Below are 25,976 nucleotides of genomic sequence, written 5' to 3'. Positions count from 1 at the left end.
CAATTAATAAAGATTTATATTTGGTTTATGATTCCGTTAACTGATTTAATTTGTATATGTTTCCTCCCAATGCTTTTCAGCTAGTAGTTGACCTGATATATAAGGTAAGGTATAAGACTAGATATCCTCCATGTGCCCGATTAGAAATAGTAGTAAATTGTTTATTTGCTTAATTAATTTTTTTTAATCGAATATAAGTATGATTGTTAAGATTATGATTCATCTTTAGGGGAACGTCGCAAGTATAGCCCTTGTCGAGGCACAAAGACTCGAACTTCCGAGTGTTACATCACGGGGTCATATCGGAACTCTCGTTTATCAAGACAAGGTCATAACTAATATTAAAATGAGTTAATTCTAAGAAAGAATGTAGCGGGGATTCAAGGCTACCGTAATCGTCGTTAAACATCTAAATCAAAAAACTTAATCTGGCATTGTGCAAGATAGTAATTCAAAACTTGCAAAACCATAAAATCTCTTTACTGCTTTTATAAATTAATAAATTCCATTGATTACTAAATTGAACAAAAATTCCAATGGTGACGATAACTTACTATTTTATTACTTATGAATTATGATGATTTGGTGCAGCCAACTCGTTCATCATTATTTTATTTTATTTTTAACAATTTTACTCGGCTCTATTATGTTATAAATGACTTTGCTTTGACACTGCTATGTTACAAATGTTTAGGCAAAATCACTCTAATGTTTTAAGATAAAAAAACTTTGATGATTAATGGATTAATTGACTTTGATAGTTTTTTGTATTTAATATCTGTTCTTGAGGGATTAACTAAGACATGAACAAAGTATAAATCAAACCAAGAATCAAGTGATGAAAGAATATTAAAAAAAAAAAAAATGAACCCAATCACAATTCAGAATGTTGCTCATAAGGTTCATCATGAGCAAACCCAGAAATTAATGCCCATACTAAGAACATTAAAAAAACACGTGACATAAAAAAGGACTATAACTTTAGATCAAACAAGCATTAAAGACATATATTTGAATAAAGTCAAAAGTACATTCATTGTTCATTAAGACTTTAAGAACAAATGAAGTGTGAACACAATAAGAATATTCTTCTAAGTCATAAAGAAGCTCATCCTAGTTGTTATACATGATGCACTTCATTCAGTTTCACTATTATGATTTGATTACATAAAAAGAAAGTATTTCAAATCATCCTTGGTGGAACAAAGAAGCATTATGATGAACATCAGAAGGTTCATACAACCACATGCTTTCAATGACAAAAAATAAAGTACAAAAAGCAAAAGCAAAAAGAGAAAAATAGTCAGATCTAATGAACAGTCAACACATAAGTGATAAGACATTGCTCATTGTCAACAAAATCCCTTAAAGCATTGACATGAAGTGAAAACTCCACTCTCCTATCTCTTACATAAGTTCCAAGACATCCAACAATGCTTAAACCTAAAAAACATTCTAAAGTTCATACAAAGAACTCATTTCATATGAAGATTGTAACAACCCAATTTTTCTATATACTATATTTCAACCTATATATATATATATATATATATATATATATATATATATACACACACACACCTTTTATGAAGGTGTCTTTTAGCAACCCACAGCTCAAGGTGTGATTCCCACTTTTTAGTTATAACTTTGCTAAAAGACACCTTCATAAAAATTAGTTGGTGTCTTTTAGCAAATGCTCCTAGAATAACTTAGCAATTACTGACAGGGCCACAAGTGCACAGCTGTGTCGTTTTAATATAAAAGGGGATGTCGTATCCTCAAAGACCAACTTAGCAATTATCGAAGTTCGTCGTTACTATGTTTATCTAAGGCAAAATCAAAATATTTTGGAATTTGCGCAGAATAAAATTGGTTTTAATTAATTAATAGACAAGTAGAGACCAAAACGACGGTTTCCGTCGACTTTCGTCTCTCAAGTAAATTGTTGCGCTAATTAAACGGTAACAAGAGAATTAAAACTTCTTGCAGAATTTATCGAAGAAGAGACAATGTTTGCTTTCGCAACACGTTGTCGGAATTTTTAGAAGTGTAACCACCTACTTTCGTAGCGTATAATTACAGGCCTAAAAATTCCTTTTTCTAAATTCGACAAACTCTTAGTAAAAGAAAAGAATGCTTTCGCTTTACCCTTTTCTATTAAAAACTTGAGATTTTTCTAAGTCGGATATCGTTTTCGCTCTTTCGATGCGTAAACGATATCTCGGTATCTTTACTTTCGTAGTAGATTTTTTAACAATTACAAAACAGAATTTTTCAAAACAATTATTTAAATTCTCGTTACACTATAAGAAGCGCGTAGTTTACATGAGTTTCGTCGATACGACGGAACCTCGTTTTGGACTTAATTTAGACTACTTGCGCATAATTATATTAAACATCCAACGTGTTAATTTATTCATACTAGAAGCAAATAGTTTATACCTGTTAAAAAAAACTGAAAACTTTAATTGAGTATAAATTCCCTCGAACAATTCGATGCAAACGGTTATGTAAGGAACCGTACTGCAAAACAATGGATTAGACAAACACGTGTACCTACAGTAGCTGAACACAATCAAAACTTTAAATAAAGTAGAATGAAGCCACGGCAGTAGTGTTGTAAGCAAGCAGAAATTCAATACGGCACCATTATGAGTTGGAATTAAGAAGCAAAAGCCGCAACGTTAACGGAAAAAAAATAAAGGGAAAAGCTATGTTTAGAAACAGTAACGTGAAAATTGAAATAAAGGAACTAATCACTTGTGAATTAAATTAGGAATAACAACGTGAATGCAAATAATAAGGTGGCATTTACCATGGGAAAGGGTGATTCCTTTCCCACCATGGGAAAGGTGAATTTTGACCTCCAAATGCCAGTCAACAAGTTGCAAAAAGCTTTTTTTGGTTTGATGGTTTTGACAAAAAAAAAATATTGAATGGAATATTAAATTAAACTTTGAACAAGAGAGACGAGACTGTGGCAGAGAAAACAAAACCCAGCTCCCCCTTCACCCTTCTTCTCCCTTTGAAAACAATAACCCACCACCATCGTAGCCTTTTAATCCGCCGTCACCGTTGGTTGTGTTTTCATTTCATTTTGTCAGTTTTATGGTTGTGTTCAATAGAGCTGGAATTTAGAAGGGAAATAGTTATATATTTTAATAATTCATGATGTTCAACCATGATAACACAACCGTAATAAAAAGATAATTGCATCTCAATATATTTTTTGCAAAAAGAGTTACAGAATTGTGATGGAACAATGAACTAGAACAATGAACTGTAATGGAGTAATTTACAATGTCATATATACTACTTAAATTTAATTACAAATTCAAAATTACATCTTCCACAAATGATTATGCAGTAGCACACCAAAATACATCTGAGCTTCTTCTTCTTCCTTCTAGGGTCTCCATTTATATTTTTTCCCTTCCACTACACACATTAAGAATACTTTTAAAATCCAAGCTCCATTTGCCTTAAAGTACAATAGCAACCAGAGATAAAGAAGTCAAAATCTGGAAAACCCAATTTGCTTCTTCCATATCTTCTTCTCTAATCAAATTTGTGAAAAAATCCAACCAATTTTCAATCCAATTTACAGAAAATAAAAATCATATCTTTATCTATCTCTCCTCCTCTGAAAAATCCAATACAATTTTTGTACAAATCCAAACGATAATAGAGGAAGGGGCGGCACTCTGAAGGGATGGTCGACCGCGACATGGATGGTGGTGGACTGGTGGTTGCAGGAAGACGGCATTGTGGGCTAAAGAAGATGGGTTGTGAATAAAAGTAAGATTTAATCTTACAATGTGGGGTCACAATTTTTATACAATTTTTAAAACCAAAAAGTTAACAACAGGTTACAGGTAACCCATCTCAACCATTGAATTTTTTTATTAATATATCAATGGTCAAAACATCACCTTTCCCATGGTGGGAAAGGAATCACCCTTCCCATGGTAAATGCCACCAAATAGGATAAAAGGACAATTGAAAATTGCTATTGAAAAGAAAATATCGTTTCAGAACTAAAATATGGCAGCTAGGAAACAAGTTGTTTTCAAAATTATTAAAACACTTTTATAGCACTGAATTTGTAACTAAAACACTTTGTTTGAGCCTAAACTTGTGCAAAGAAGATTTGGATTGAATTGAGATTTTCAGCAGGGAAACACTTTTATCAGCATGATGTCATTACTAGCTCAAGTTGCTCTTTTCACCTCTTTCTTGATTTTTTTTATTTTTGACACCCTCGTTACCTGAAACACAACAAAATACTAGGCGGAAGACATGCAAAACACAATAATCGACCCTAGAATAAATAAAAATTAAACTATTTAGACAATGTATTTTGCATGTTATCAATTACTAGCGCTATTATTTTAGATTTACGTGTATATGTGCACTAGCAATTATTGTGATATTTCAGTTTGTATTAGATTAATAATAAGTGTGTCAATAATTATATTCTAATCATTTTTAATGATAATCTTATTCTAATTATTTATTTTATAAATACTTATCTTGGTGTCTTAGCAATAATGTGATCATTTTTATTATATGTGTAATTGTTATGGTGTATGCTTTTTGCAGATGATGTAGTCTTGCTTGGTGAGTCGAGGGAGGAGTTAAACGGGAGGCTAGAGACTTGGAGGCAAGCCTTAGAAGCGTACGGTTTCCACCTGAGTAGAAACAAGACGGAATATATGGAATGTAACTTCAGTAAAAGGAGAAGTGGGTCTACCTTAGAGGTGAAAGTTGGAGATCATATCATACCCCAAGTTACACGGTTTAGATATCTTGGGTCCATAGTACAAAATGACGGAGAAATAGAAGCTGATGTACATCATCGTATTCAAGCTGGGTGGTTGAAATGGAGAAGAGCCTCAGGTGTTTTGTGCGATAAGAAAGTACCACTTAAGCTGAAAGGAAAGTTCTATCGGACAGCAGTCAGACCGGCAATGTTGTATGGTACGGAGTGTTGGGTGGTTAAGAGCCAACACGAGAGTAAAGTAAGCGTAGCGGAGATGAGGATGTTGCGTTGGATGAGTGGGAAGACTAGACATGATAGGATTAGGAATGACATCATTAGAGAGAGAGTGGGGGTAGCACCTATAGTAGAAAAGTTGGTAGAAAATAGGCTTAGATGGTTTGGACATGTAGAGAGAAGGCCCGTAGACGCCGTGGTAAGAAGAGTAGATCAAATGGAGGAGAGTCAGGTTAAAAGAGGTAGAGGAAGACCTAAGAAAACTATTAGAGAAACCATTAGAAAAGATTTAGAGGTCAATGAGTTGGATCCAAATATGGTCTTTGATAGAACATTATGGCGGCATTTGATCCATGTAGCCGACCCCACTTAGTGGGATAAGGCGTTGTTGTTGTTGTTGTTGTGTAATTGTTATGGTGTGATAATTTTATACATATTTATTTGATTTAGGAAGTAATATAAAATGTTAATATTGTGTATATTCATTTAATTATTCTAATCATTTTGGAAAGATGATGGTAATTTAGTCTGAGTGTTTTAGAGACTAAAGTTTTAATTTTTAGTGATGGACAAGTGGAATGAGTGTCTACTATTCTTTTTTGAACTTGAATCAATAGAGAAATATTTATGAACCATACTACTTCTTACACACCCTGTTTTATACTGCATTTTATTACCTGAAATGGGCCAAACTCAGTCTTTCTTCCTTGGGTTATTTGCAGTCCAGAATCTGAACACCCATTAGTCTTAGAATTCTGCTCTTTACCCAACACTTTTTGCTCGCTCCCAACTGAAAATACCAAAATACCCCTGCATGAGTTAACTCACACTAGTATTAATTATGCGTGACTTAACTCACTCTAGTTCATTCTTGACAGCAGCTATCATGCATGCTTTTCATAGTGAGTCAATTTCCATTTTCTCTCTCATCTCTTCTCTTTTCTCTTCTTCACTTCATTTTAATTTACCAGATGAACTCATTCTATTTCGGTGCTGGATAATCAATCTACTAGCTCCGTCAAAAAAATTATTGCTAGCAATTTTTTTTTTATTAAAACATTTCTTTACAACTATTTTCATATCAAGATTTGTGGTACTGACTTAATCAACAACTTCCGGATAATAGCAAGGAATCGGAAAACAAAGGAAAGGGATTTGTGGTAAATGATATGGATTTTATAAAAAATTTGTGACAAAAAATGATTGCAAGTGGGATTTATCAGGAAACCAAACATGTTCTTCCTCTAATCCAAAAAAAAAAAAAAAACATGTTCTTCCTCACCAGGATAAATTAGTTAAATGAAACAATTAATTTCATGATCGATTGGAGAGGGTGTTGGTCTAGGTTGGAGAGAATGATTTCGATTCCAGTTTCAAGGTGAGAAAGGAAGAAGAACATGAGAAGCACGAGAGTGTAAGACATAAATGTTTGAAAGCTGTTGTCAAGTGTCAACAATGGAACTAGCGTGAATTAACTCAAGCGGGTATAACACTTGCGTGAGTTAACTCGTGCAGGGGTATTATAGTCTTTTCAGTTAGGAATGAGCATTTTTTGTTGGGTAAAGAGCAGAATTCTTAATCTTATTTCACACCCATGTTTTACTTAGAATTTATATCTGTACTTGCCGCCTTGATGCGTAACACTAGTACTACAACAATAAGGGTCCGTTTGATGGTTAGGGTATGATATAGGCATGGTATGATATAAAGCTGGATAAAGATAGGATATGATAAGGACATGATAAACATTAATCATATCATGTGTTTGATACACACATGATAACAAACATGATATCATTATAATTAAATGAAAAAATTGCTCTCATAATTAATTAAATATTGTAAAAATGACATGTTATTAATTATAATAGAAAATACATGTTATCATTATTTTAAAAATGACAGAATATCAAGATAATAAATAAGGAATGATCTTCTAATTCCATTAGGATAATTTCTAACACATCTCATATTCAGGATAGAAATTACAAAGGAATGTCAGGATAGGATAGGAAAATAGTTTATTTTATCCTATCCCTTTGGTGCATCAAACATGAGATTTAAGCAGGATATGATTAATGTATCATATCATGTCTCCCTATTCTGACCATCAAACGCACCCTAAAATCATCAATTCCCTTTCAGCATTTTCATCAAAATTGTTCTTACGACAAGACCCACCAATTAAGGCAACTTCAACTCCCTCCAAAGAATTCTCTGTCACCAAAGATGAAAACACCTTTAAATATGCAACAGTTTAACCACTTTTTGTAACTTTTTTAAGGATACTTTTTATAAGTTATAGAAATATATTTTAAAAATACAAATGCTTATATTTTTTTGAAGGATGCGTGTAACGTGAACTTCTCAAAAATGATTCAAAGGTGGGTTATTACTATTTTTTTGTAAAAAAAAAAAGAATCTATAATATTAAAAAATAGGAAACAAATATAATATGTTATTAAAATTTATTAGAAATTGTTGGATTCACATTTCAACCAGATCCATATTACCTCTAAAAAAAAAACCAGATCAATATTAGATGCTTTAAGTAAGCAAAATTTAAACCATGCCCATATTAGATGCTTTTTATAAGCAAAATATATATACACAATATGAAATGATTTCAAATAAACGGTTTAATTAAGTTGTTGATACAAGTCCTCTAAGTCATTTCATACACTTTTTAAATAAAAGAAAGACTATCATCATACTAAAAACCCATTTTCCTATATCCTAATGTTACACACATTTAACAAAACTTTAGCCTTAAAGACTTCCTAGGTAGTGTTATTTATTGGAGAAATATGATCAAGGTGGTTTATCTTCTCCTATATGTTTATGGACCAACCGGCAATTGCTTGTTGTGTATAGGACGCCGTCTTTTGACACGATTATAATCCATAGTAAAGTATTGTGAAGGATCATCTGATTCCATCCACTCTTGTCTTGTTCCTTTGGTTCCAACCTCCATGTTTTGCTTTTTCATGTTTTGTTTCCCTGTAATGTTGCACAATTTCGTAAACATGTTGAGTAAATTGATATTGTATTTTGAATTATACTAATATGATTAAGATAACATGTATATGTACATACGGACATACCATACCTTTTGAACTTTTTTTAATGATCATTAATATTGTTCTTTTTCAGTAAACAAAATTAAATTATAGTTTAAAGAGTATTAGGACTTAGGAGTACTAATTTTCTAACACATGAAAAAAAAATTATAAATGTATCCAATTAAAATAAAATCAATAGTTTACTTTCACTGTTAGCTAGGATCAATCTCAATATGAATTCATTTAATCAACTTTGTCATCATATAACTAAACATTATAAATTTGTTTAGTATAGTTACATAAAAAAAACTTAATGCCACGATACATATCAAAGTTGATGACCTTCTTTTCAAAAGTTTGACTAATAAGTTTTATGTTAAATTACATCAGGGTCCTTGAAGTTTGATGTGTGTAATAAATTTGTCTTTAAGTTATTTTAGTCACACATAAGTCTTTTAAGTTTGAGGTTTCTAACAGATTGATTTTTAAGTTATTTTGATCACACATAAGTCTTTTAAGTTTGTAAACGTTTTGAATTTAGTCTTTCTGTTAACCAAAACGATGATGTGGCAGAAGGACTAAATTGAAAACTTTTACAAACTTAAAGAACTTGTGTGTGACCAAACTAACTTAAATGACCAATTTGTTACAACCCTCAAACTTAAAGGACCCTTGATGTAATTTAACCTAAGTTTTATAGTAGTGAATTAAAAGAGAAGTGATATTTGTACATTCATTTATTGACAATTTTAGACAATTTTCTACCTCATACTCACATTAAGTTGTTATTTTCTCTCTTTCTTTTTCTCTTTCTATCGGTTTTAACCAATGAAAAAAAACGAAAAAAGAAGGTTGTTACAAAAATTGTCACCAAATAGTTGTACAAATATCATTACTCGAATTAAAATGTCTACTACGATCTCATAAGATCTAAACCGCGTCTAATGTCAAAGTTGTGGACCTTCTTTTGAAAACTTTGAGCGTGGCTTTATACTTTTGTTGAGAAATTTTTTCTCTGTTTCAAAAAAACGAAAACAACTTTTATTTACCCCCTTTGCATGATACAAACCTAGCTTCATGCACCAACAAGGAAAAGTAAATAGAGCCTGCGGCTTAGGTTAAAAAATACCTAATACTTGATAAAATTTTATCATATGAAAAATGACACGAACGAAAGCTAACATAAAAAATATAATATTTTGCATTATTCAATGCATGCAGGTGATCACTGTTTCTAGTAACTAATTAATACATAGTTTGATAATTACCAGCAGGAAGGGAATCTTTCTCCTTATGTGATACAAGATGTCTAGCTTCATCAGATTCTTTAACCTATATATAGGAACATATAGTCAGAAATAAATAACATAAATATAGTGAAACAAATAATGATGACTAAAGAAGCTTCTTCAGATTTATATATTACCTTTTTAGTGAACATTAGCTTTCTATGCAGTATTGGTAGAGAAAGCTGCTGGTCTGTATCTACAAGAAAAAAATTAATTACAAGTTAATTTAATTTAACTTATAATAAGTATGAACGTTAGATAGATAGATTCTATGTATACCTTGGTGCTGAAATGAAGGATTTGATTCAACTAGTAAAGAAGAGAAGAAAACACTTAGAAAAGTGATGATTTTTATAAGCTCCATTATCTTTTGTTGAAAGGATGCATGAGATACTTTCTTAAGCAGATGAGTTTAACTTATATACTAAACCTAGGAAGGAAATTTAACACTGACACAGGCATGAGAGAGAGAGAGTAAACACAAAACACAAAATGGAGAGTTCCAAAACAAGTACAAAAAAAATTCTTAAATTAGTATTCATTCACTTTTTAGGAGGCTGCACACAATTCGGGTTGGTTTTTCACCTAATCTAGTAGGCCCCTTTGTGACTTTCTGTTTGAATGATGTTTATCCCATCCATCACTCCCTTAACCATGCATTCATTTTTGGTACAACCTTGATACGTGGATATTCATAAATTTTCTACATCCATGTTCAACACTTTATTTTCATTTTATTTCTCTCTTTCTATCACATTATGGATTTATCACGTCGGCAACATCATTCCACCATATATATTTTTTTCTGATTTTTTATAGTGTATGAGATTCGAACCACAAATCTTACATATATTATGTATTATCTCTACCAACTGAGTTAAACTCACATCTTTCATGGTTTATATACTATATATAACATACACGTAACATTTTCCTTTTTTGTAAAGCCCTCAACCATGCATTCAAATTTACACCAGTAACTATTACATAATTGTCTTAAGATTTCATCAGTGTTAGTTTTAATTTAGCTTATAATTTCTAGTACAAGAAAGATATTTTTAACCGTTAATGAGATAGGAAGTTGTATGCTCCTTTCCTTTATCAATCAATTACAATTGTCAATCATATATAGGGCCAATCAGTATATATATATATATATATATATATATATATATATATATATATATATATATATATATATGTAGGGGTGCAACGGTTCGGTTTGGATTGGTTTTCAGTCAAAAAAATGTCCAAACCGATGAAACCTTCATCGGTTCGGATTGGTTCGGTTTTCACTGCTTTTCAAAAAAGAAACCGAACCAAACTAGTCGGTTTGGATTGGTTCGGTTGATCGATTTATTTAATAATACGATTAAAAAAAGAATCATATTCTCACAAAATATTTCATAGAACTTTGTATAATTGTATTTCATATTTTGTTTTTTCATGTTCTCTATTCGCAAAATTTTACGCAAATCGCAAATGCTTTCTTTTTTGAATGACTTTTTCTAATTTTCACTAAACAATGACATATAAAGTAATGTATATAAATCAATGACATAGAAAATGAACATGGAAAACAATGAAATATAATGAGTATAAATCAATGGCATAAACATGATAAAACTAACCAAGAGATGAACGATCTCAGCGGTGACCGGTGGCGATGAACAATGAGTTTGATGTGGTTGACGGCTAGGGTTTCTTTTTTAGTAGAAATGAAAGAGTGTAACTAATGAGATGAGATGAAGATGAGAGAAAGTAAATGGATTAAAAAGTATCTTATGTTTAATTTTGGGCCTAACCATAAGTTTGTGAGAGGTAGGATAATATTAGTAAAATAAAGAGTGTGGTTAATTGGTTATCATCGGATTGGTTCATCGGTTTCACGGATCTCGAAATGAAAAACCATGAACCAAACCAAACTAGATCGGTTTCGATTGGTTCGGATCGGTTTCAAACTGAACCAAACAAGGTCGGTTATTTTTTCGGTTCGGTTCGGTTTGGACTTTCGATTTCGTTGCTTTTGTCCGAACCAGTTACACCCCTATATATATGGCAATTTTCACATGTAAATTGCATGAAAGGCTATTGTTGGGTATATATACCACAATATTTCTATAAAAAAATAAAAATTTAGTTAGGAAAAACATGAAATTTCTTGTCTAAATCGTCATTCATTTATTGAACATAGAATTCAATAAAGATTTCAAACTTTTTCTCTAAATTTCTTGCATTAATTTAATGTTTTCTAGTATATGGATATATGAGAGTCAATTTTTCTCCAACTTCCTCTTCTAAGCATAAAAACTTAAATTAGCGAGCCAACAACCTATATGTTACAACAAGCAAAACGACTCTTTCAAACTAACAAAATCTTTCGTCAAACAAGGGAATGACGAGGATATCACGAACAGTACAAAATCAATCAAATTATTGATACGGATATTAATGTTTCATCATTGTGCTGAAGACGAATCCGAAACATCAAAACCTGCATATCTCAACATATTTGGACAAAGATCAGAGAATCTAACAACAAGAATGGCAACTATACACGACAGCAACTGTTTGACAGACTCTTTTGCGTTCCAAGACGACGAGATCTTGAATAAACCATCGTATAAGCAACACCGATCCAAACCAATATCCAAACTACGATATCTTAACCCATATATATCTTAATTATTATTTTTGTTTACAAAACAATTATACATTAATTAATTACAATAAATTTATTTTTTAAGAAATTTAATGCACATATAATTAAAGCATATATCGCTTTAAAGGTCTCTTTCGAAGTTTAAGGAGAAAGGGAGGAGAGGACTTTAGAAAGGAAAAAAAAAGGAAGGAGTAAGTTGAAGGGATTTAAGACTTGGGAGGGGAGGACTTTGCGAAAAAAATGCATTGCAAGAAGATTTTGGAGTTTTTGTGGATTGATATAAATTCTTCAAAAATTGTAATCACTTGTTCAAATTTAAAGGGAATTGTTTTAGCCGGCGTCCGTAACTTGTGCATGTTTTCATCTAGTGTTGAAGAAAGTTGTAATCACTTGTTGTTTTCTTGTCCATTCGCAAACATGGTATGGTCTTCAGTTTATAGTTGGCTGGGAATTACAGGAGCATATCATCGCAGTAGCATTTCTCATGGTTTTAAGAGAGTAGCACTTTGGTGCCATAGCTTTGGTGCCATTGGTGCCATAGCTTGCATCTCCACCACACACACACACATCCCCACACACATCCACACACATCAATGGCTAGGATTTCTCCAATGGCACCAATGACACCAAAACTATGTCATGGAAGTATTTCCCGTTTTAAGATAAGTTTGGAGAGATTATGGGTTCAACTTTATTTATTAAAGTCTCTAATATGAACCTCTCAAAAATAATTTAAGAATGAACCCGTATCATTTTTAGTAAAAAATAAATTTTATAATAATAAAAAATAATAAACAGACATAATATTTTATTAAAGTTTACTAACATAGTAAGTTCACATTTATACCGGATTTATATTAGACTCCATCTTAACATAACACATACTATCAATGGGGAAAAAAAAAAAACATAATTAAACATGTGATACACAAAAATAAAATGATTATTAATCTGTATCAAGATACCTCTAACTTTTGACCCCTTCCTTCTTGTGAAAAACAGAAAGAATTATGGGAATGGAACTTTCTAGCTAGCAGGGTAGGCTAGTAACTTTTGATTGTTACATTCCATATGATACGAATATGCAACTTGTACGGATTAATATATTGTTGTACACATGTCCCGCAAGTCAAAGCCCTTGAAACTTTCAAGAGGACCGACATTCATGCAAGCCAAGAAAATATACAAGAGGGTTCATGGTATTAAAGGTAATGGAAACAGCAAATTGGAATATACAAGTAGTAGTTTTTTTATAAGCTTAGCACGTCTTGTTTCATTGTCAAATTCAAGATTCTATAAGTGCCCAACACGAAGTGATCCCCGAGAAAGACTTGTGGTGTTCAATGCTAAGCACATGCAACATGTTTCATCAAACATGAGAACGCGTAGTATTTCAAGAACGGTAAGCTTTTTTGTCTAAATGTGTCCTCCCAAAGGTTAAAAAAGCCAAACATTTAAAGGTCCTATCCTCGTCAAGGACACTTGTACGTTAAGGAAATTTTAGTTGAAGAAATAATATTTGAACAATCATTTTTAAAATTATCTTTTGGATTTTTTCCTCTCTAAAAGTTTTCTCACAGTGTTATATATTAAAATTGATTCAGGGTATGGTTTATATAGCCAATGATAAATAGTAAAGAGAGGCTATAATTTAAGGAGATTTTTCTCCTTTACTTTCCATCAATTTCCTTTAGAAAATGATAGAAAACATGCCTCTCCATTCTCATACTAATCACTTAAATAATTGACATCCATCCAACTATGATTCATAAATCATAACTATGTTAACTTTTTAAAGAAAGTATTTTAAATTGGTATTATTCTTAAATTTCTAAATAAAATCAATAAAAATGTATATTTTTACATTAGTTAACCTTCTCAATTACCGATATAAAAAGGTAAGATTTTAAATTGAACGCGTCAATTTTATCGGTTAACCATTCAATTGATGTAAGAAAATTACAATATTTTTGAAAATGACACCCCCAGGGACGTTCCTACAAAATTAGAGACTCAACTCAAATTGTAAAGATAGGCCCCCTAGTGAAAAAAAAGTAATGTTTCAAGTGATGAGAAAAAAATAATTAGGCCCAATCAAAATTAACATCAAGTGTTTTAAAAATGTTTTTGAAAAAATGACACCCAGGGACGTTCCTACAAAATTAGAGGCTCGGCTCAAATTTAGAATAAAATGTTTCAAGTGTTTAAAAAAAAAATATTGTGTTTTTAAGGAAAAATAGAGTATTGAGGATATTAAGAACTCAAATTCATGTTAAATTAGGCTCAATCAAACTAAAAAAATAATAAAAATAATTATAGTAAACAAAACAAATTAGGCCCAATCAAACTAAAAAATAGTTGAACCCACCACATCTACAATGCACATGAGTGTCTTTACCACCAAACCATCTTCAAATTCTGATTTTTTTTGTGCGCGCGTTTAGTATATATTATATTTTTTCACGCATTGTACAAATAAAAAATTATATTTTAGGCATCCAAATTTGGGAGACCCAACTCAGTAGAGCTGTTTGCATTTCCAAAGGGCCGGCCCTAATGACACCTCATCACTTTCTAGTATGCAAGAAATATTATTATGAAATAACAAATTTCATCTCTTTATCGTAGGTAAACTTAAAAAATAAATAAATAAACATTCAATTGTTGCAAAATGTAATTTTACCATCAATTTTCTTAGTGCTTGTGGTGAAGAATCGTATATTTAAAGATGAAGTTAGTATAATGAATTCAATTAAAATTTTGTGAGGATGAGATACCCCAAATGTGTGGGATCAACCCAATTGAAACTATCTAAAAAAACAGTCAATTAATATTTTATACACATGAAATTTTCTCTATTAACCTAAAAAACTTTCTATACAACGAGTTTGTCTAGCTCCCCCTCAATAAGCTATGTGGGACTTTAGAATGTGTTCATTTTAAAAGTATCATATTCGATTACCTTGATGTTAATTTCGATGGGATAATTTGGTTTCAATAAAACATTATATATATATATATATATATATATATATATATATATATATATATATATATATATATATAGACACACACACGCGAGACACACCAAAATGATATAAGACAGAGCGGTCATAAGAGTGTATTTAGAGATACCTAAATTACTTACTCGTACGATATTTAAGCAAATCAAACCTTGAGGGGGTCATTCCCTCTTGTTCATACTATTCCATAGCCATAACCATTGTTGTCAAAATCCCGACTTAAATCCTAAAATCCAGGATTTTGCGACTTTCTTCACCTTCAACGACTCAAATCCATAGTAGAATTCCAAAATAGTCAAAATTCATCGATTTTGATTGCAGTTTTACGATTTCTTATAAACTAAGTCATTTACGACTATAAACCATTTATAACATATATTTAGTTTTTTTATATTTTTTTTAAAATCCAACAATTTTGATTGCGATTTTATAATTTATTATATCAATTCTACAAAAGTAGTTAAGTAAAAATCCTTCGATTTTGGTTGCGATTTTACAAATGTCGATTTTGCTCTTTTCTTTCGACCTGAAGCAAAATCCCGATTTTGACAACTGATGACAGTCAGTCATACACTATTTTTAGAGTCATTTTAATTATGTTTTTATTCTAATATTATTAGTTAAGTATTTAATTTAGAGTCATTTTGAATAAATTATCTTTTTATATATTTATTGGGTCAAGTAATATATTATTACTAATATTTGTTGGGCAAAATGAGAATGGAATGAAAGGAAAGAAAAAGAATGCCACAATGTGGCAGGTGTGAAAATAAGAAAGAAGTGAGCCTAGAAAAATTACAATACTTTTGAAAATGACACCCTGGGACGTTCCTACAAAATTAGAGGTTCGGCTCAAATTGTAAAGATATGCCCCTAGTAAAAAAACATTATTTTTTTTAAGAGAAAAAAATGTTTCAAGTGTTTTAAAAAAAATAAGAAAAACATAAATATTGTGTTTTTAAGGGAAAATAGAGTATTGAGGATATTTAGAACTCAAATTCATATTAAATTAGGCCCAATCAAACTAAAAAAATAATTATAGTAAAATGAAGTATAAAATGAAGTTAAAAAATTAGGCCCAATCAAACTAAAAAAATAATTATAGTAAAATAAATGAAGTAGTAGTAATTATAGTAAAATGAAGTATAAAATGAAGTTAAAAAATTAGGCCGCCCAATCAAACTAAAAAAATAATTATAGTAAAATAAATGAAGTATAAAATGATTATAGTAAAATAAATGAAGTATAGTAAAATAAATGAAGTATAAAATGAAGTTAAAGTAAAAATAATTATAGTAAAATAAATGAAGTATAAAATGATTATAGTAAAATAAATGAAGTATAAAATGAAGTTAAAGTATGTTCTATTGGGAGTTGAACCCACCACATCTACAATGCACATGAGTGTCTTTACCAATAAACCATCTTCAAATTCTAATATTTTTGTGCGCGCGTTTAGTATATATTATATTTTTTCACGCATTGTACAAATAAAAAAATTATATTTTAGGCCTCCAAATTTGGGAGGCCCAACTCAGTAGAGCTGTTTGCATTTTCAAAGGGCCGGCCCTAATGACACCTCATCACTTTCTAGTATGCAAGAAATATTCAATTGTTGGAAAATGTAATTTTACCATCAATTTTCTTAGTGCTTGTGGTGAAGAATCGTATATTTAAAGATGAAGTTAGTATAATGAATTCAATTAAAATTTTGTGAGGATGAGATACCCCAAATGTGTTGGGTCAACCCAATTGAAACTATCTAAAAAACCAGTCAATTAATATTTTATACACATGAAATTTTCTCTATTAACCTACTAAACTTTCTATACAACGAGTCTGTCTTGCACCCCCTCAATAAGATATGTGGGACTTTAGAATGTGTTCATTTTAAAGTATCATATTCGATTACCTTGATGTTAATTTCGATGGGATAATTTGGTTTCAATAAAGCATAATATATATATATATATATATATATATATATATATAGACACACACGCGAGACACACCAAAATGATATAAGACAGAGCGGTCATAAGAGTGTATTTAGAGATACCTAAATTACTTACTCGTATGATATTTAAGCAAATCAAACCTTGAGGGGGTCATTCCCTCTTGTGCATACTATTCCATAGCCATAACCATTGTTGTCAAAATCCCGACTTAAATCCTAAAATCCAGGATTTTGCGACTTTCTTCACCTTCAACGACTCAAATCCATAGTAGAATTCCAAAATAGTCAAAATTCATCGATTTTGATTGCAGTTTTACGATTTCTTATAAACTAAGTCAGTTACGACTATAAACCATTTATAACATATATTTAGTTTTTTTATATTTTTTTTAAAATCCAACAATTTTGATTGCGTTTTTATAATTTATTATATCAATTCTACAAAAGTAGTTAAGTAAAAATCCTTCGATTTTGGTTGCGATTTTACAATTGTCGATTTTGCTCTTCTCTTTCGACCTGAAGCAAAATCCCGATTTTGACAACTGATGACAGTTAGTCATACACTATTTTTAGAGTCATTTTAATTATGTTTTTATTATATTATTATTAGTTAAGTATTTAATTTAGAGTCATTTTAAATAAATTATCTTTTTATATATTTATTGAGTCAGGTAATATATTATTACGAATATTTGTTGGGCAAAATGAGAATGGAATGAAAGGAAAGAAAAAGAATGCCACAATGTGGCAGGTGTGAAAATAAGAAAGAAGTGAGCCTTGAAAAATTACAATATTTTTGAAAATGACACCCTGGGACGTTCCTACAAAATTAGAGGCTCGGCTCAAATTGTAAAGATATGCCCCTAGTAAAAGAACATTATTTTTTTTTAAGAGAAAAAAATGTTTCAAGTGTTTTAAAAAATAAGAAAAACATAAATATTGTGTTTTTAAGGGAAAATAGAGTATTGAGGATATTTAGAACTCAAATTCATGTTAAATTAGGCCCAATCAAACTAAAAAAATAATTATAGTAAAATGATGTTAAAGTATGGTCTGTTGGGAGTTGAACCCACCACATCTACAACAATGCACATGAGTGTCTTTACCAACAAACCATCTTCAAATTCTAATATTTTTGTGCGCGCGTTTAGTATATATATTTTTTTTTTTGAAGAAGCTAAAATGAAATATATTACTGTAGACTGGAAAGTTCAGCACAAGTAGTGCAAAAACCCCAGCTGAAAGAGTATCAAATTACAACCACATAACAAAGGGTAACAAAAAAACAAGATCAAATGACAAAACCCCCCATTACAGATAAATACCCAGACAAGGTAAAGGGTTTAACCACCACAAATGATAGGAAAAAGCAAAGCTAGGACGGTTCGCTTTCAGCCACCAGTATGATTGAAGTTTAATTTTATCTAATAATTGATGTAACGGGACCTCTTTTTGATGAAAGACCCGAGCATTTCTTTCTATCCAAATTACCCACACACAAGAAAGCCATATGAGATTAAAAGCTGAGCGGTTGCTTTTGGAAAACCCGCCTAAGGTGCCAAATTGATACAAATGATCTGACACATGTTCAGGAAACACTATGTGGTACTTGAGCCAGTGAGAAATACCATACCATAATTTACCAAAAAAATCACAAGAGAAGAACAAGTGTTTTACGTCTTCCATCATGCCACATCCACCCACACAAAGTTGAGCATTTGGTTGTAAAATTTGTCTTTTAACTAAATTGTCTGTTGTTGGTAACCTATTACGCATCAGACGCCAAGCAAAGAGACTGACTTTTAAAGGCACTTCCTTATTCCAAATTTCAGTTATGTGATCAGCTATCAAGTTGTTATTTGTTGATGACAACAAGTGGTTATAAGCACTTGTAACATTATATTTGTTGGATGCATGTAAATGCCAAATCCACCTGTCAGAATGAGTAGGCTACAAAATAATATTAGTTAAAAAATAACTACACTCCCGCACTTTCTCCTCCTCCCAAGCTAACAAGCGACGCCGCCACTTCCAAGCTTCACCCTCCTCCCCCCACCCAAGCGAATACATTTCAGCCACCGTAGCCATTTTATTAGTAGCAAGATCAAAAAGGCGGCTAAAACTATTTTTCAAAACCATACCATCAATCCAAGGATCCCACCAAAATAAAGTTTGTGTACCATCTCCTACCTCCCGCCCAACATTAGTATCAAACCACCGACCACCTCCCACACCAGCCCCATTTTTAATATTAATCAAATTATTCCACCAAACAGAGTTAAACCGCCCCTCCTCGGCGATTATTCCTCCTACCTCCCCGTATCGAGATGCTAAAACTCTATACCACAAACTCCTATTTTCAACCCTCATCCGCCAACACCATTTAGCAAGTAATGCCAAATTAAACTCCCTTATCCTCCGTACCCCCAAACCTCCGTTCTCTTTTTTGGAACAAATGGTGTCCCAGTTAATCCAAGAAATTTTCCTAACCTCCTCACATCCCCCCAAAAAAAAAACAATTAAAAATAGATTCAATAGAGGAAATGATACCTGCGGGAGCTTTGAAGAAGGAAAGAAAGTAGACCGGAAGAGAGGACAAGACAGACTTCAAAAGTACTAATCGGCCACCCAATGATAGATTTTTACTCTTACAACCCGATAATCTTGACTTCACGCGGTCAATCAAAGGTTGCCAAAATTTTATTTTACGAGGATCACCACCGATAGGCAGTCCCTGATAGAGAAAAGGAAGTCTGCCCAATTTACAATTAATAACAGAAGCTGCCTCTGCCAACCAAGAATCATGAATATTAACACCAAATAACATACTTATGTGGAAGTTCACTTTAAGACCTGAAGTCGCCTCAAAAAGAAGGAGCAAAGCTTTCAGAGCTCTAATATTTGCCCAGCTACGATCCCCAATTAACAAAGTGTCATCAGCAAATTGTAGATGAGTGATGGAAAGAAGGTTATTAGATCCCACCTTATAACCAAAGAAAAGGCCAGCCTCTACTAACGCCTTCATCATAACATTCAAACCTTCAGCTGCTATTAAGAATAAAAAAGGTGAAAGCGGGTCTCCTTGCCTCAACCCCCGTTCAAATTTGAATTCATCAGTTGGGCAACCATTAACTAGAACTGAAGCTGAAGCCGTACTAATGCATTCCATAATCCACTTGCGCCATAAGGTAGGAAAATTCATTTTTTTCATGACTGCTTCAAGATAGTACCAATCAATAGAATCAAAAGCCTTCTCGAAATCGACCTTGAATAGAAGCAAGTCCTTTTTTAGACGCTTAGCATCCTCCACCAACTCATTAGCAATCAAAATTCCATCAAGAATTTGCCTACCATGAATAAAAGCTGATTGTGTTGAAGAAATAACACTAGACATAACCCTTCGCAATCTATTGGTGAGGACCTTTGATAAAACTTTGTATAAACTTCCAACCATAGAAATAGGTCTGAAATCATTTAGGCGCTGCGGGCACTCAATTTTAGGAATTAAAGCAATAAAAGTATTGTTGATACCTTTTGATAACTTTCCATTCCTGTGAAAATCTGAGATAAAGCGCATAAAATCTTCTTGAAGTTCCGGCCAGAAATCTTTGATAAAACCCAAATTCACACCATCTGGTCCAGGACTTTTAAACCTATCACAATCCCACATAGCTTGCTTGACTTCCTCAACTGAGAAAGGTTTGATTAAATCTCCACATTGACCTACACTAAGCATATTAAAATTGAGATTCTCAATGCTAGGTCTTTCAGCAGCCACAGATCGAAAATGAGATGAAAAGTGGTTGAACACCAATCCCTTGATACCTTGCACTCCCTCAATAGTATTACCATTAGCTGTTAAAGAAAATATTGAGTTCGCACGTCGCCTGGAAGACATAATGCTATGAAAGAACTTAGTGTTAGCATCTCCTTCTTTCGACCAAAGTAATCTGGATTTCTGCCATTGCATGCTGGTGTTGATGCGAGATAATGAATGCAAATTTGCTGAAAGAGAGTGTAATTCCTCAACTTCCTCCAGTAAAAGATCAACTTTCTCCCCTTTGGCATCAAGAATAGAAATACGTTCTTGTAAATCATTTATTCGAACTTCTAAATTTTGGGTGTGGTTCTGATGCCAATTGTTCAGACTCCCCTTTATCAACTTTAACTTTTCCTTAAGGACATAGCCACCCCAACCCTCAATATGATACGACTGTAAATTATCCCGAACAAACTGTTTGTAACCTGGTAAATCCGCCCAACATTTCAACATGCGTCTTGGGCGAGGGCTCCAATTTTCTTCATCCATAGATAGCAAAATAGGACAATGATCAGAAAGGCCACGAATTAAAGCACGCTGAATCATATTAGGCCAACGGGCACACCAATCTTCAGAGAGAAGGAAACGATCAAGCCGACTCATAGAGACACCATCCCCTCTAAACCAAGTAAAATTTCTACCACAAAGAGGAAAATCAAAAAGAATGTTACCATCTATGAACTGGTTGAAATGAGAGTAGTCTTCAACAATTGTGCCAACAACTCTGCTTTTACGCTCAGCCTGAGACCGAATGGCATTAAAATCACCACAAACACACCAACTTAAATGTCTAAAATTACTAAGAATCATACCAATTTGGGCCCAAACATCTTGCCTACGAAGGGGGTCACACGGAGCATAAACATTTGCAACGGCAAATTTGCCACCATTTTTCACCATGTTACCTTGAATAATAATGACATGAGCCATACTCCTTGCAATCCTAACATCAACCTCAGCCGTGTCCCAAATAGTTAAAATGCCACCGGAAGCCCCCATAGAGGGTCTGTAAGAGAAGCCAAAATTTTGATTACCCCAAAGCGAAGCACAAAGAACATCATTAATACTTTCCAACTTAGTTTCTTGTACACATAAAATCCAAGGACGGTGATATTTCACAATCTTATGAATTTCTTTCTTTTTCTCTAGACTCCCTAAACCTCTTATGTTATAAGAAATAAATTTCATTTCGACCACCAACACCAAAAAACAACACAAAACACAAACTAAGTCATTTACGACTATAAACAATTTATAACATATATTTAGTTTTTTTATATTTTTTTTAAAATCCAACAATTTTGATTGCGATTTTATTATTTATTATATCAATTCTACAAATGTAGTTAAGTAAAAATCCTTCGATTTTTGTTGCGATTTCACAATTGTCGATTTTGCTCTTCTCTTTCGACCTGAAGCAAAATCCCGATTTTGACAACTGATGACAGTCAGTCATACACTATTTTTAGAGTCATTTTAATTATGTTTTTATTCTATTATTATTATTAATTAAGTATTTAATTTAGAGTCATTTTAAATAAATTATCTTTTTATATATTTATTGAGTCAAGTAATATATTATTACTAATATTTGTTGGGCAAAATGAGAATGGAATGAAAGGAAAGAAAAAGAATGCCACAATGTGGCAGGTGTGAAAATAAGAAAGAAGTTTTGAAAATGACACCCTGGGACGTTCCTACAAAATTAGAGGCTCGACTCAAATTGTAAAGATATTCCCCTAGTAAAAAAAACATTATTTTTTTAAGAGAAAAAAATGTTTCAAGTGTTTTAAAAAAATAAGAAAAACATAAATATTGTGTTTTTAAGGGAAAATAGTGTATTGAGAATATTTAGAACTCAAATTCATTAAATTAGGCCCAATCAAACTAAAAAAAATTATAGTAAAAAAAAATCATGATCTGATTTTGCTGAGAGTTGAACCCAATATTTAGAACTCAAATTCATGTATAATTAGGCCCAATCAAACTAAAAATATAATTATAGTAAAAAAATCATGATCTAATTTTGCTGAGAGTTGAACCCATGATATCTACAATGCATATGAGTGTCTTTTCAACCAAATCATCTTCATGATTCTGATATTTGTGAACGCGTTTAGTATATATTATATTTTTTCAAGCATTGTACAAATAAAAAAAAAATATTTTGGGCCTCCAAATTTTGGAGGCCCAACTCAGTAGAGATGTTTGCATCTCCAAAGGGCCGGCCCTAATGACACCTCATTACTTTCTAGTATGCAAGAAATATTATTATGAAATAACAAATTTCATCTCTTTATCGTAGGTAAACTTAAAAAATAAATAAATAAATATTCAATTGCTGGAAAATGTAATTTTACCCTCAATTTTCATAGTGCTTGTGGTGAAGAATCGTATATTTAAAGATGAAGTTTGTATAATGAATTCAATTAAAATTGAGAGGATGAGATACCTCAAATGTGTTGGGTCAGTCCAATTGAAACTATCTAAAAAAACAGTCAATTAATATTATTATTTTTTTTTTTGAAGAAAGTCAATTAATATTTTATACACATGAAATTTTCTCTATTAACCTACTAAACTTTCTATACAACGAGTATGTATTGCTCCCCCTCCATAAGATATTGGGACTTTAGAATGTGCTCATTTTAAAGTATCATATTCGATTAGCTTGATGTTAATTTCGATGGGATAATTTGGCTTCAATAAAGCATTATATATATATATATATATATATATATATATATATATATATATATATATATATATATATATATAAACACACATACACACATGTAGGATAAGCCTAAATGATATAAGACAGAGTTGTCATAAGAGTGTATTTGGAGATACCTAAATTACTTACTCGTATGATATTTAAGCAAATCAAACCTTGAGGGGGTCATTCCCTCTTGTGCATACTATTCCATAGCCATAACCATTGTTGTCAAAATCCCGACTTAAATCCTAAAATCCAGGATTTTGCGACTTACTTCACCTTCAACGACTCAAATCCATAGTAGAATCCCAAAATAGACAAAATTCATCGATTTTGATTGCGATTTTACGATTTCTTATAAACTGTCATTTATGACTATACACTATTCTAGACCGGTCAAAGACTTGGGCTTAACTACTTAGGCCCAATAACAAAACCAAGCCCAAATGTTGCATTTGGCAATTTACTCGCAACACACCCCTTCCCTGGGGGGGGGGGGGGGTGCTCGGAGCAACTGAGACCTGTTCAAACGAACAGTAACGTCTCTTTTCCCACGTTTCCGCAAATATCTCACCGGCGGTTACACTTCTTACGATTTTGTAACCGCCGGACACACGTGTGTCTTACAACGGCTCTGCATTCACCCACCTCTATAAATAGGAGGCTCCTCGCAACCTCCTAGGTAGAATCTCTTTTCACTCTCAAACCCCCATTTTGAACTCTACTGACTTGAGTGTCGGAGTGTCTGCAGGTACACACACCCCATTCGGTCCAACGCTCACCAGAAGTACAAACTACCGCCGTGAACCACCACATTCAACCAAGCACCGGCAGCCACCTTCTGATTAGGTACGATCATAAACCATTTATAACATATATTTAGTATTTTTTTTGTTTGTAAAATCCATCGATTTTGATTGCGATTTTATAATTTATTATATCAATTCTACAAAGGTAGTTAAGTAAAAATCCTTCGATTTTGGTTGCGATATTACGATGGTCGATTTTGCTCTTCTCTTTCGACATGAAGCAAAATCCCGATTTTGACAACCTTGGCCGCCAGAACCATATACCAAATTTAACATCAGCATAAGAGTGTATTTGGAGATACACAAATCCTAGCCTCTTCGAACTCCTTTCAGGTACGATGTGTGCATTGTCATATTTTAAAGACAGAATAAGAGACGAGTTTAGTGACTAACATGTTGAGGACCAATTTTACCTAATTTTTGTGACCGAAATAGAGACGAACATAAGCTTGGTAACCTTTACAATGGTGACTTGCGATAGCAAGTAAGTCATTGAGGTCCAGCCATAGTCCCTTTAAATTGAGGTCTATATTAGGGGCTCCCTATATAATGAGAGGGAATTAGAAACGAAGTAAAATAGGACAAAATTTTGTGAACAACTACGCATATAAATAAGCGAGTACAAGTTGGTTTGGTTGTTAACAAAGACTAACTCGTGTAGTCATATATTCAACTCCTATTATTAATGTATGAATCTCGTTTTAACGAGTGATTTGTAAGTATTTTTGTGAATGTTATGTAAATTTTGATGCCTGTCTTAATCCTGATGAGCTCCAAGAACCAACTTACCTAAAAAAAACTAAGCATGAAAGTATCGTACTTTTAAATTAGTTACATAAACTTTTTTATATAAACAGGTCTAACATTTTTTGGAAGTTTATTAATAGAGATGACAAAACAGATCAACTCTCCTATATCACTTGTCATTAGCCCGATAAAAATGGACGGATAGACCAATTAGAAGTGGATTTCTGCTCTTCACCTAGCACTTTTTACTCGCGCCCTGCAGTCATCCCAAAAAAGCTCTTGCGTTAGTTAACTAACGCAAGTGTAAAATTATGTGTTACTTAACTAACGCAGCGTGACTTAAGTCACGCTGCATGAGTTAACTCACGCACCCTGCGTGACTTAAGTCACGCAGAAATTAACACATGTGTGAGTTAACTCACGCTGGATTTCAAAACTTCTCATCACTTTGCACCGATTTGACTGGATCTTTACCACGCAGCGTTTTAGTACATGCAATGAATTTCTAAGTAGAAAATGCAAAGTGGGCCAATGCATGAAAAGCAAAGACCAATTTGACTGGATGCATACAAAAACCACATGCATTCACTGTTACTCCACTTTACATGATGATCCTCTCTCTCATTGACCCATACATACATACATACATACATACATACATACATACATACATAAACTATTACTTTACAAAAGCACAAAGCTTATTGTGCAGACGAAACCCAGCGTGAGTTAACTCACGCAAGTGTAAAAAAACGGTTTTTACACATGCGTGACTTAAGTCACGCTGCGTTAGTTAAGTAACGCATAATTTTACACTTGCGTGATTTAAGTAACATTGCGTTAGTTAACCAACGCAAGGGCATTTTTGGCATGGCTGCAGGGCGCGAGCGAA

The 25,976-nt window shown here is 32.4% G+C and overlaps 1 protein-coding gene and 1 pseudogene across 2 annotated transcripts; both read right to left on the bottom strand.

The window, feature by feature from the left end:
* Positions 1–7,617: 7,617 nt before the first annotated feature.
* On the bottom strand, positions 7,618–9,773 carry RGF8 (root meristem growth factor). 2 transcript variants are annotated; one of them, XM_085715169.1, is made up of 4 exons: positions 9,627–9,773; positions 9,485–9,543; positions 9,327–9,390; positions 7,618–7,996 (listed from the first exon to the last, which is right to left on the bottom strand). In XM_085715169.1, exons 1-4 carry the CDS (start codon positions 9,709–9,711, stop codon positions 7,836–7,838), a joined length of 369 nt encoding a protein of 122 aa, XP_085571295.1. In that variant the 5' UTR covers positions 9,712–9,773; the 3' UTR covers positions 7,618–7,835. The 2 variants fall into 2 exon arrangements, with proteins under 2 accessions (XP_085571295.1, XP_085571296.1); XM_085715170.1 differs by having other exon boundaries at positions 9,485–9,537; positions 9,627–9,734.
* Positions 9,774–18,207: 8,434 nt separating this feature from the next.
* On the bottom strand, positions 18,208–22,024 carry LOC146921980 (uncharacterized; annotated as a pseudogene).
* Between the last annotated feature and the right edge of the window lie 3,952 nt (positions 22,025–25,976).

The sequence above is a fragment of the Medicago sativa genome, chromosome 5, assembly GCF_051527215.1.
Source record: "Medicago sativa cultivar Bolivia chromosome 5, Bolivia_mono, whole genome shotgun sequence".
NCBI classification, from domain to species: Eukaryota; Viridiplantae; Streptophyta; class Magnoliopsida; order Fabales; family Fabaceae; genus Medicago; species Medicago sativa.
Note: the sequence above shows the minus strand (reverse complement) of the source record. Positions and strands in the feature narration are given on the sequence as shown.

Coding starts and splice junctions, on each gene's coding strand:
- RGF8 (XM_085715169.1), bottom strand. CDS start 9,711: ATGGAGCTTATAAAAATCATCACTTTTCTAAGTGTTTTCTTCTCTTCT. Junction 9,544..9,626: donor TCCTTCATTTCAGCACCAAG/GTATACATAGAA, acceptor TTTTTCTTGTAG/ATACAGACCAGCAGCTTTCT. Junction 7,997..9,326: donor GAAAGATTCCCTTCCTGCTG/GTAATTATCAAA, acceptor GCAACATTACAG/GGAAACAAAACATGAAAAAG.